The following is a 12,275-nucleotide window of genomic DNA, read 5'->3' on the forward strand; positions in this document are numbered from 1 at the left end:
CTGGAAGGCCCCTGGCCTCCATCCCCGCAAGCCCCCGCCCCCTTCCTCGGAGAGCTTCCATTCATCCTTCAGAACCCAGCCTGGATGTCCCTCCTCAAAAAAAACAAACAAACAAACAAAAAAAAACCCTTCCAAGCCCTCGGCCCCATCTGTGTCCCCAGCACCCATCTCTGTTTTGCTTCTCTGCACGGTAATGACTGGTTTCTCCAAATCTCTCCCCTCCCAGACGCGGGCCTCCTCCAGCGCTGCAGCGGCGTTGGCTACTCGCTCTGACCCCAGCGCGCCCAGTGCCGAGCGCAGAGCGGCCGAGCTGGCACGTAGTAGGCTCAGGTTGGCTCGAAAGCCCCCATTTCTGCCCCCCGCCTACCCGGCGGGCCCGGGGGAGGTCGTGCTCGTGCATTTCCCCTACACCCGGCCGACCCCTCGCGCGGCCGCCCAGCAGCCCCTGACATCAGCGGCGGGCAGCGCCGGGCAGCGCGCGACTACAAGTCCCGGCACGCCCCGCCCGGCCGCGCATGCCCAGCGGGCCGGCGTTTGAGTGGCAAGTTGTTTGTTACAGCGAACACCAGCTGCTCTCCGCGCCGGGCGCCGTGCGCCGCCGCTCCGCCAGCGCTGCCGCCCTCGCCCGCCGCCCGCCGCCCGCCGCCCCTCGCGGCTTGGCGGGCCTCTCCTTTGTCCGCTCGGGCCCGCCCGCCGCCGAGCTCCTGGTCCCCGGGCCGCCCGCCCGCGGCGCTCGGTGCCGGCTGGGTGCGCAGGGGGCGGGGGCCGCGGCTCGCCCCCCGCGGATGAGCCGCCGCGGAGCGCGGGCGGACGATGGAACTCCACATCCTGGAGCACCGGCTGCAAGTTGCCAGCGTCGCCAAGGAGAGTCTCCCGCTCTTCACCTACGGCCTGATCAAACTTGCCTTCCTGTCCTCCAAGACCAGGTGAGCGTGCGGGGACGCGGCGCCGGCGGAGAGAGACAAAGAGGCGCACCCGGGCGGCTGTCCTCGCCGCCGCCGCTCGGAAAACAACTTCGAGCCCGGGGAGCACCCCCGCCCCGCCGCTAGCCTGGCTTTGGACAAAGCCACCCGATCTGCCCTCAAACGGGGTTCCTTCCACCCCGCCCCCCGCCCCCAGAGGCACCCCCACCGCTGTCTCCCCCCATCTCAGCCCTCTCCCTCCCAATCCCTCCCCGAGATCCCGAGGGCCGGGGAGGCTGCAGTGACGAATCCCTGAATGAATGAGCGAACGAATGAATGAATGAAAAACAGGTGTGGGGACGCGGCGGTGGAAAAAACAAACTACCACCCCCATCCCCCAATCCCTCGGTTGGGCCGGCCCCCGTCGCCAGGGCGGCGGGGAGGGATTCTGCTGAGCGCGGCTACCCGGAGCAGAAAATCATAAAATCATTAGTGGGTGTTTTATCTCAAGGTGCTGCAAGGGCTGCTGACGGTGCGGGGGGCTGGGAGAGGGCCAGAGAGGGGCTGCGGGTGACGGCCGCGGTGGTTCTTCATCCTTGGGGTCCGGGAGGTGGGAGGGGGTGTTGTGCCGAACCGTGGAAGGGGGAGGAGCGGGCATGTTTATGGCTCTGCCTTGAGGCTGGGCTTGGATGCTGCAGGGGGAAAAATAGTTGAAGGGCCTTGGGAGGTTGAAAAAAAAACAAGTTGGATGTTCCCCGTGCCAGGTCAGGTCTGACTTTGTGAGCCCCGGTGGGTGCTTGGATTAGGGTGTGTGTGTGTGGTTTTTTGTTTTGTGTGTTTTTAAGGAGCCTGAGCCCCATTGGAGTGTGAGCCTCTGTAACTTAAATCTCTTGTTTGCCAACCATTGTGACTATTCAGAGGGATGAAGTTGTTGCTGGTTGGGTTTTTTTTCAGAGGCTGAGGCGGAGGTTGGTCGCCCTCCCTGCAAAATGAATGAATAAATTACAGGTCAAGGTTAACGTTAAAATGACAGACCCCCCTCAGCTGCCCCCTTGGGCACTGAGCTCAGTGGAGCTCTGGGGTTGCAGGGAAATGATTCAATCCGAGCCTCTTATCTCCCTGGTAAAGTTCTTGCCTGGAAATCTCACTTTAATGTGTGTGTCTGAGCCGGGAGCTCAGTCCGGCCATTGTTTGCCAGATGGAAGGAGATCTATCTGCCAGTGGCATCTTGTTTACTTTCTTCTCCGCCTGCTCCGTGGGGTATGGAGCCTTGAAATCTTTTTCTTTGCTGGGCCCTGGTTCCTTTGATTGCCAAGGTAATTATTAAACAGGTCATTTGAAAACAAAAGTCCACAGCTCAGATTCAGAATCTCCCCTTCCACCCCCACCCTCACAGCCCCTCTGGCTGCTGACACCCACCATCCTGCAGCTACCTGCCCTCTGCCCCCCACCCCCTACCCTGCCTTGAGTTCCAAGGCTGGAGTAAGAGAAAGCTGCCTTGTTTTTCCAACCCTTGGCCCTCAGCCCCAGGCAGCCCCCTGGCTGATTTCTCGGCTCCCATTCAAACTGGGCTGATGACTCAGGCTGCGGCTGTGCAGGGCCTGGGTGCCAGGAGGAGGGGGCATCGGAGGGCTTATTAGAAAGGCCAAATAGGAGCCACTGGCCCTTTCCCTTTGTAGAGGGACTGGCCCTTTTCCAGCCCCACCCCGGGGTCCACTTTGGAGGACTCAGAGATAGGCATGCCCTGGGGGTGAGCCCCTGCCAACCTTTCTAACCATGAAAAACCTACCCCTCAGCAGGTCCCACTTCTCCCTCTCTGCAGGAGGCAGCTGGTCCAAGGCCCAGGTGACCAGGCCAGTCTCAAGATGACTCAGAGGTCAAAGGTCATCTCCATGTCTCCAGGGTCCGACTCTAAAAGGTGTCGAGTTCATTTGTCAAATGGCTGAAAGCTGCTTCCTGATGCTCCTGGGGCCAGGACACTGGCTTCAGATTGTTGTCAGCACCTTCACTGCCTGCGTGGAGGACACAGGGTCCCATTCCTTCTCTGGTTCTCACTTTGTTCCTCTGTAATGAAGATAGCACCACTTGGCCCGATAGTTTCCAGGGAGCTTCTCTGTGTGTAGTATGGAGTGATTGTGGAAGTTGGCTGTTTAGCAAGTATAAGGTGTAGTGGAGTGTGGGTATATTGTTTAAGCTATTCTCAATAATTGGTCATCCAGGTAGAATTTTTGGTCCTCTTTTGTTTTTTTCCCCCCCTCTGCCTAAAGCCAAGTGCTGGCCCATAGATAGCCCTGTCATTTTCCCCATCCCACCCCCAACCTAAGTTCACCCCAAACTAGTACAGCATCCTCCTGCTCTACCCCTCTCTCCCCCACCCTCCCCCACCCCGGCCCCCAGGGTCTCTGTGCTGCCTGTTTACAAGTTTTCAATCACTCCTTTATAGGGTCGACTCCTTGCTCTGGCATTTGAAGCCTTTCCAGATCTGGATCCAGAATCCTCTTTAACCAATCCTCTCTGGCAAACACCCTGGTGACTCACAGTTTACTTTATCCTTCCCTTCACACCTCTGTGCTTTAGTACTTCCATCTCTGTCTGGAACCCTTTCCCCCAGTAAATTCCTACTCAGTCCTCAAGATCTAGTGATATCACTCTGAAACTTTCCTGAAACCCCCTTCCCTCCACCCCCAGCACACTTCGTCACTGCCTCCCTCTGGTACCTACCTGAGTGGAGGCTTGGGGAGAAATATGGTGTTGCTAGATACCCACTCAGTGTGGGGATGCAGCTGGATCCAGGAGATACTGAAGTACCCTATCCTCCCCTCTTTGAATCCCAGCGCCTGGTGGGAGAGATAAACAGAAGTGATCACAATACAGCAGGGAATCGGGGAAGAGGGGGCGGTATTAGGGTAAGGGTTGTTGAGGGACTGCCCAAGGGAGGCATGTAGGCTTTCCTACTGGAGGTAGTTGGATCTTAGAGCTTTAAAATAGGAATTAGCTAGGTAGGAAAGGGGGTCCTGGTCCCAGACACTGATGACTGTACCCTGGTACAACTCTGTGAGTTAGGTTTTACACCTGTTTTGCAAAGTACTCTGAGGCTCAAAGGTTAAGTGACTTGCTCAAGGTCACACAGTAAGTGGTGGAGCCAGGACTTGAATCTGCATCTTTCGGACTTACGCTCAGAGGTTTGCTATTGCAGCGTGCAAATGATGCCGTCACAACCGTTACTAGTATGGCCAGCCCTTCTGTGTGCAGCGTACTGTTCCCAAGGCCTTAGGAGCACGGAGCGGCACCTGCGGGCTTTCTGTATCCCTTCTGCCAGCCTTTGTGGGCCTTGTCTTACAGCAGGAATGTTTGCCCCTCATCACCTCCCATCTGGATTTTCTACTTCCTGATAGCCCAGCTGAGACGCTCCCTCTGCGTAACCTTGCATCACTTCTCAACGTTTGTCCACAAGAGCATATTGTTTAGTTGTCTTATTCTTCCACCTAGATTATAAACTTTATGCCCAGGAAGTTTTTTTGCATCTTTTTATCTCCACCCTCCCCCCGCCCCCAGTACCAGATATAATAGAACCATCATTGATTTTACCATCTATCATATAAACAGGTAAAGACACCGGGTTTGGAGAAGTAAAGTGCCTTGCTCAAGGTCAGCCCACTGGAAAGAAACGGAATTGGGATTTGAACTGGGTCCTCTCTCCACTGTGCTGAGCACACTGCTTTGTAGGCATTTAGTAGCTGCCCGTTTGATGGATGTCCCACTCGTGCACAGAGTGACCCAGATTTCAGCCAGAGTCTCTTACGAGTGCCCTGGGGGTTGGGAGAAGCATGGCAGACAGAGTCACACCTAGAGAGAAGCAAACCCCAGCGCCCTTGCCCCAGCTCTTTGCCCCACCTCGGGACAGCGTCTGGGTATGATCAGAATAAGGGGCGGAGGCCAGCTGAGTGCACTTAGTCTAGGCACAAAGCTGGATGGCAGGACCCTGGGTGAGCAAAATCAAGGTTGTCCACAGGGCTGCTCCTCCATCCTTGTGATCACCTGAGGCTCTGTAGCCTCGTGGAAGGTCCACTGCAGCCCGAACCACCTTTCTCTCCAGCCTCCTCTCAGGCTTCCAGCCATGCAGACCCACCACCCTACGGTGTCTCATGTCCTTTTCTGTCTGCCTGGAATGTTACTCTTTGTCCTACCACCTTTGTCACCTGTTCATTCTTTTAGATTCCACTTTAGCCCCACTGCCTCCAGGAAGTCCTCCCTGAGTGCACAGCTGAGCTCAGACCCTTCAAGCTCTGGTATAATGGGCTTAATTTGAAGATGAAATGTGACCCACTGTAGAATATCAGCAGGATGCCTTGGGCTGCAGATAACAAAAACCTATTACTTAGCTGGCTTTGACAATAAGAAGTTTGAACTTTGTATGATAGGTTATAAGTCAGGCTGTTCTAGGTAACTTAAAGGCTTGGTGCTGTCATCAAGGACCCAGGTCTTCCTGTCTTTCTATTTGGCTATTCTTGGCTTGACAGTGTGGCTCCCTGTGGGACAGCCGGGGCAGCCCCAGGCCTATGGGCAGTCGGGAGAAAACCTAGTGGAGGGAAAGGGCTGTTGTCTCAAGGTGTCTCTGAGAAAACCTTTCCAGGAACATGTCCTGCTCCTGCACAGACTTCCTCATCTCGCTGATCAGACTGGGTCACATGAGCGTTCCTGCACAAATCACATGCACAGGGAGTGAGACCCTCATAGAGACCGTTTTGGCCACCTGGAGGTGGAGTCCCATCCTTCTGGGACTCGCGGGGGTGGGGAATGTTCGGCCCAAAGGCCATTATAAACCCCGTGAAATCATTTGGTCTGGCCCTGCCGAGGCATTAGGGGTGAGTTACCTAAATGTTTGACCAGATATAGCAGGCTAATTAAAAAATATTTTTTTATTGATTTCAGAGAGGAAGAGAGAGGGAGAGAGAGATAGAAACATCAATGATGAGAGAGAATCATTGACTGGCTGCCTCTTGCACATCTCCTACTAGAGATCGAGCCTGCAACCCGGGCATATGCCCTGACTGGGAATTAAACCGTTACCTTCTGGTTCATAGGTTGGTGCTCAACCACTGAGCCATACCGGCCAGGCTAGCAGGCTAGTTTTTAAGTTGATAATTTTGTGCAGCCCACAAATTATGTTAAAAATATCCAAGTGGCCCTTGGCAGAAAAAAGGTTCCCCACCCCCACTGTAAGGCAAAACTGGGAATAATAAGTATACAATAAAAGCAATAAAGGCAACTCAAGTTGGCTGGACTGTCCCCTTTTACAGATGAGGAAACCGAGGAACTTGAGTGCCCCGGGACACACAGAAGTGGCAGAACTAGGGTTCTAACCCAGAAAGTCTGATTGTAGAACATGTCTCGATGGCCGCTAGGCCAGGCCTAACAGCACACGAGTTTGGGCACACCTTCCCCAAGGTTCACTCAACAGAGATGTAGCCAAGAGGCCATAGCTGCGCTCCCCACAGCAAGGAAGGGCAAGGTGGGATTCAAGATCATTATCCTGAAATGTATTAGGTGCAGGAAGTTGAACATTCCCAAGGTTGGTGTGCAGTAAGCACATGCCCACAGACACACCAATCCTGCAGGTCTCCTATGTGTCTGCTTCCAGAGCAGTGCAAGTATTTAGCACAGAGTCCTCTAGCACAGCGGTCACCAACCGGTGGTACACGCACCACTGGTGGTCCGTGAGGTCCGAAAGGTTGGCGACCGCAGCTCTAGCAAAGGTCTGGAAGCTAGAAAGAGAAAGCTGTATGCAGAGTGGCTATGACTTGGGTCCCACCTTGACCCCAGCATGGGGTTGGTGCAAACAGGTGTGTTTTGTTCATGCGGAAACCCTGCAGCACGCACCTGCTACGTGCAGAGCCCGAGGAGAAACACAAACGGAGTTTCTGTCCTGTGAGAAAAAAAGCTGTGCTCTCTGCCAGAGCTGGAGGATGAGCGGTCCAGAGGCCCGCCTGGCTGGAGGAGACCGCTTCGGGAGCCATCATTGCCTTCACCATCTGTCACCTGGGGCCCAACCTGGGGCATGTCAGGGTTCACTCTGAACCCTGACCACAGCTCGCCTTGCTCAAAGTCCTTCTCAGACTGCCATGCTCCTGATTTGTTTGCCTTACCTGGCATTGTGAATATTCCTTGATCTGACTCCTTCTGTCCTCTCTGATATTGTCCTGTATCAATACCACACATGCCCTATTTTTTTAGTAACTCTGGTAGTTTTTAAATATCCCAAATTCTTTGACACTGTTCCCTTCAAAAGCTGGCGCTCCCTTGCCTTTAAGTGAAGTCTGCATTACTGACTTTCTTCTAACTGGTAGATGGTGACAGAAGTGAGACTTCCTCGTCTTTGAGGCAAGGGCATTAAAGGATAGCTGCTGCCTGGTGTGTGTGTCTCTCTGTCTCTCTCTCTCTCTCTCTCTCTCTCTCTCTCTCTCTCTCGGATCCCTTGCTCTGAAGGAAGCTAGCTGCCATGTTGTGAGGCCACTCAAGCAGCGCTGTGGAGAGGCCCACAGTGGAGAGGAACTGAGACCTCCCACCCACAGCCAGCCTGTGAGGGAGTCACCTTGACAACAGACCCTCCCCTCAGGCGAGCCTTCAGTGGCAGCAGCCCCAGTCAGCACCTTGACTTGACCTCATAAGAGATCCTCAACCAGTTGAACCACACCCAAATTCCTACCTCATGGGACCTATGGGAGAGATAAAAGTTTATTGCTTCAAGCCACTAAGATTTCGGGTAATTTGCTATGCAGTAGATAGCTAGTGGGGACACTTTTGAGAATAACTGGGGGCACTAAAAACAAATGCCCTGGACAGCAGGGCAAGCAGGGATGTGGGATTGCCCTAGCTTTGTTCCAGCTGGCTGTTACTCTGTGACTATAACCTATCACAGATTCTTCTTGGAGTCAGTACAAGCCTCAGATCCCCCAGGACGCCACCCTAGAGCTAGGTGAGTGGCTTCCTGGGACCACCTGTGCCTTGGGATGGAGGTTGGGAAGGCTGGTGCCCCCTGTCTATGCCAGGTGCATGCCCAGGCCTCAGGACCAGTGCTCCATGGCACTGACTTAGCTCCTATAGATCAGAAGAGGCCATTGTGAAGGACTGACTTGGTCTCTTCTGAACCTGCACATGGCTGGCAAGTTTTTTTCTCATCACAGACCTCTGTATGAGAAACCCGCCCTGAGTAAGCCAGCCCAGTCCCACCAGAGCTGGAACAGTCGGTTCTGGTTGTCCCAGGCCCTGTGCTGTTCCTTGACATGGGCAGGCAGGCCCACCGAGCTCTCCAGAAGCTGACAATTCACCCAAACCTTTAGCCACTTAGTTTGGTGTGCATGTGTTAAATTAAAACTTCTAAAGGGTCCCTGGCCAGCACCAAAGGGTGGCAGGTTCAATTCCTGGTCAAGGGCAGGTACTTGGGTTGCAGGTTCGAGCCCTGGCCCTGGTCCAGGTGTGTGTGCGAGGCAATCAATTGATGTGTCTTTCTCCCATTTCTCCCTCCCTCCCTCCCTCTCTCCCTCTCTCTCCCCTCCTTTTACTCTCTCTAAAAAATCAATAAGGAAAATAATAAATTAAAATTATTAAAAAAAACTTCTAAAGGGAAACTCACTTCTAGATGCCTTACATTTGTCCGTGCCTTAAACATAATATATTGGACATGCTTTGACCTCGGAGATATGTGCTGAAAAGCTTGGGTCTTACCTGTCCACGGGTGTTCTTAGCAGCAGCATTCACAGCAGCCAAAGGTGGAAACAACTGAAGTATCCATCGACAGATGAATGGATAAGCAAAATGTGGGCTACACCTTCAGTGGACTACTCGTTAGTCTTAAAGAGGAAGGGAATTCTGACACAGGCTGCAATATGGATGATCTTTGAGAACATTATGCTAAGTGAAGTTAGCCAGTCATAAAAGAACAAATATTGTATGATTCCACTTACACCAGGTGCCTAGAGTAGTTAAAATCATAGAGACAGAAGGTCGAATGGTGGGTGCCGGGAGCTGGTGAGATTGGGGAATGGGGACTTGTTTAATGGGTGTGGAGTTTCTGTTTTGCAAAATGAAAGGAGCTCTGGACATTGGTTGCACGACAGTGTGACTGTATGTACTCCTGAACTATGCACTTAGAAATGGTTAAGATGGCAAATTTTGTATGATGTATGTTTTACGAAAATGAAAAAGAAAAATAAGTAGGAGCCTAGCAAGTGTGGGGAACCACAGGGCAGTGTGGCGAGAGCGAGCGGAAGCCAGTGAGCTAGAACAGATTAAGGCCAAGGGAAAGAAAGACACACCCAGCCAGGCAGCGGCTCTAAGCATGTTACTATTAACTCATTTAATCCTCACAGCTACCCTTACCACACAGATGCAGTTACCAGCCCCATTTTACAGATGAGGAAACTGAGGCATTAAATAGTTCCCTGCTCCCCCAAGAACACAAAAACACTAAGTGAAGAATAGGGATGTTTTAACAGCAGCTGTATCGAGATATAATTCACCTACCATATAATTCACCCTCTTAAAAGTTTATAATTCAATAATTTCTAGTATGTTCACAGAGTTGTGCAACCATCACCATTGTCTAGTTGCAAAACATTTCATCACCCCAAAAGAAAGTCTACCCATTAAGCAGTCATTCCCGTTTTCCAGCTCACCCCTGGCCCCTGGCAACACTAATCTGCATTCTGTCTTAATGGGTTTGCCTATTCGGAATATCTTGTATAAATAGAATCCTACACTCTGTGGTTCTTTTGCTGACTTTTTTCACTTAGAGTGTTTTCAGAGCTCCTCCATGTTGTAGCATGTATCAGCACTTCATTCATTTTGATGGCTGGATAATGTTCCATTGTATGGTTATACTACCTATGGTTTATTCATCCTTGGATGGACATTTGGATTGTTTCCACATTTTAGCTGCTGTCAACAGCTGTGCACAAGTGTTTGTGTCAACACATGTTTTATTTCTCTTGATCATATACCTAGGCGTGGAATTGCTGGTCATATGGTAGCTCTGTTTCTAACATTTTGAGGAACCATCAGGTTGTTTTACACAGTGGTTGTACCATGTAACATACCTGAGTAATAGGGATTTGAGTCCATGCTCTTAAAGCATCACTAGGTTTGGTTGGATAGGAGCCTGGAGGCCCTTACCCGCTGGGTGGCCACAGTCTGGGCTACTGAACATCTGGGAGACTTAATTTCTTCCTGGCAAACAGGGTTATGGGGGAAACAGCCTGAGGAAAGCGCGTGGCCCACAGCAGGCTCCTCCCGTCGTCCTGGTACAAAGTGTTGTGTATGTGTGCGTTCCAGTGGCTCCTGGGGCCCTCGGAGACTGCTCTGGCGTGAGTGCTACCTCCTACCCCACACCTCTTGAATTGGTGGTTGCTGGAATGGTGGACCCTGGGAGGGTACATCAACGCTGGGGTGGCCACACCTGCAGGCCCCGGCATGGGCAGGGGAGGGCAGGGCCCCTCACTGCCCCCGCCTCAGCTGTGGCCACTGGATCTGAGCTGAGGCTGCCAGGAGATGAACAGCCCTGGCAGGGAGGGGAGGGAAGGGGGGGTTAGGTCAGGCCTCCTCCTCCTGCACTGGCCCCTCACCCTGGGCAGTGGTGCTAATTTTCAAGCCAGGGTTATTTCCCCCTCAAAGCCCGCCTTTCCATGGACACCGGGCTGGGCCTCCTGAATGCTCACCTGGATGTTCCTCAGCCCCTCAGGGCCTCTGCACCAGGCCTGCCTTCCCTTCGATCCCCTCCCCACCCCACGGTTGACTCCCTTTCTTGAGCAGAAAAGTGGAAATTGGTTCTCAAAGTTCAGTCTTTTCCTTCAGAGCTCAGAAGTCACCGATGCACCGGCTGATGTGACGGATTTAGAACAAACAAAGCTTAACCTCAGAAATCTGTATTGAGGTTGTGAGCCCCGCCACATGGGGGCTTCCTGTCATGTTACCTTCGCCAGAGCTCGGGAGGAAGGAGAGGCTGCCCACCCCACCAGGCAGAAGGGACAGCTGCTCGGTAGCTTGCCCCAAGTAAGCTGCAGACACTAGCAGATTGGGGTTGAGGCCCCCTTCCCCACTCTCCGCCTGTGGCCCACTCTGCTCATTCCCCTGTTAACTCCAGACACAAGATCTTATGCTGAGGGCCATTTTCCAGGGATGTGCACATAACAGTCAAGAAAATGTGCATTTTGCCCAAAGTCTACCACTTACCAGCTATGTGACTATATAGGCAAGCCCTTAGGAGCCTCAAAGAAGGCGTAGTTTCCCCCTCTTTAAAGTGGACATCATAATTGACCTCTTTGGGTTGTGGTGAGCCTTAGCTGGGAAGTGTTATGTCAGGGACTTGGGTGTGTGACACGCAGTGAACTGGTTGATGTATGAATCCAGCAGGTGTTCACTGATGGCAGGTGTTAGCAAGGGGGCGGCGGTGGCTTCTGCCTGTGGCCCTGACAGCCTGTCCTGCTTCAGAATCATCGGAAAGGTCGATCTGATAGTTGCAGGATGGAATGACTGATTCCGGTTTTTATATGACGAGGGGAGTTTTTCAGATTTGGGGGAGCTGTGGGGACTGATGGAGATGGGCCCGAGGCCTGGGGGGCGGGGGGCCTGCAGATGGCCCTCTGTAAGAGCAGCTGGTCAGAACCTAGAGTTCTGTCCTCCAGGCGGCCTTTTAATGGTGGGAGCTTTCTGCTCCCAGCAAGGCCTTGGGGGCCGTCCCCTGCACCTCACACTGGAAAGCTCTGCCTGACTGATGCTGGGACACCCCAGACGTGGCATGTTCCAAATGGTGCTCCCACCTGGACCTGCTCCCACCTTCCTCTGGGTCCCCACGTCCACCTGCCTCCCCCACGTCCGGCCTATCTCGGGGCCCTTTCTCTAATCCCTCCTCGGCACCTCAAATGCTGGGGGCACCGGGACAGTGTCCATACTGTGCTTCCCGTGGGACAGTTTAAAAGTGGCACCAGAGGCCTCAGGACGGTACAGAGTGGTCCCCCAGCCGTGTGGAGTGATGCAGAGGAAGCCACAGACGTCGGAAGAAGCCCCACCCCATTCTTTTCAGTGTTGGAATTGGGAGCCTGCAGTGAGAATCTAGAATAGTGGTCGCCAACCTTTCAGACCTCACGGACCACCAGTTGGCATCCGCTGATCTAGAACACTGAACGTGGGGGACGCTTAGAAGGGTCCTTGGAGATGATCCCCCTTACCTGCACGAGGGTGAAGATTGGGGCAGGGCTCTCGGGAATAGGAATCCCCCTTCCCCGTATCGTTCCCTCACTCCACCCTTACAACCTGGGCCTGGGACCTGTCTCTGGTTCATTTGTCCTCTTCCCTGGAGGGATCCCCCTTCTTCCTCAT

General features: G+C 53.3%; 1 protein-coding gene across 1 annotated transcript in view; it reads left to right on the forward strand.

Annotated features, from left to right (window-relative positions):
- Window positions 1-563: 563 nt before the first annotated feature.
- CASTOR2 (cytosolic arginine sensor for mTORC1 subunit 2) overlaps window positions 564-12,275 on the forward strand; it is a 49,796-nt gene continuing 38,084 nt past the window's right edge. The window contains exon 1 of the mRNA XM_059693414.1: window positions 564-926. Within this exon, the coding sequence (XP_059549397.1) occupies window positions 814-926 (113 nt within the window). The 5' untranslated portion in view covers window positions 564-813. The remainder of the gene's footprint in view (window positions 927-12,275) is intronic.

This window comes from Myotis daubentonii, chromosome 4, assembly GCF_963259705.1.
Source record: "Myotis daubentonii chromosome 4, mMyoDau2.1, whole genome shotgun sequence".
NCBI classification, from domain to species: domain Eukaryota; kingdom Metazoa; phylum Chordata; class Mammalia; order Chiroptera; family Vespertilionidae; genus Myotis; species Myotis daubentonii.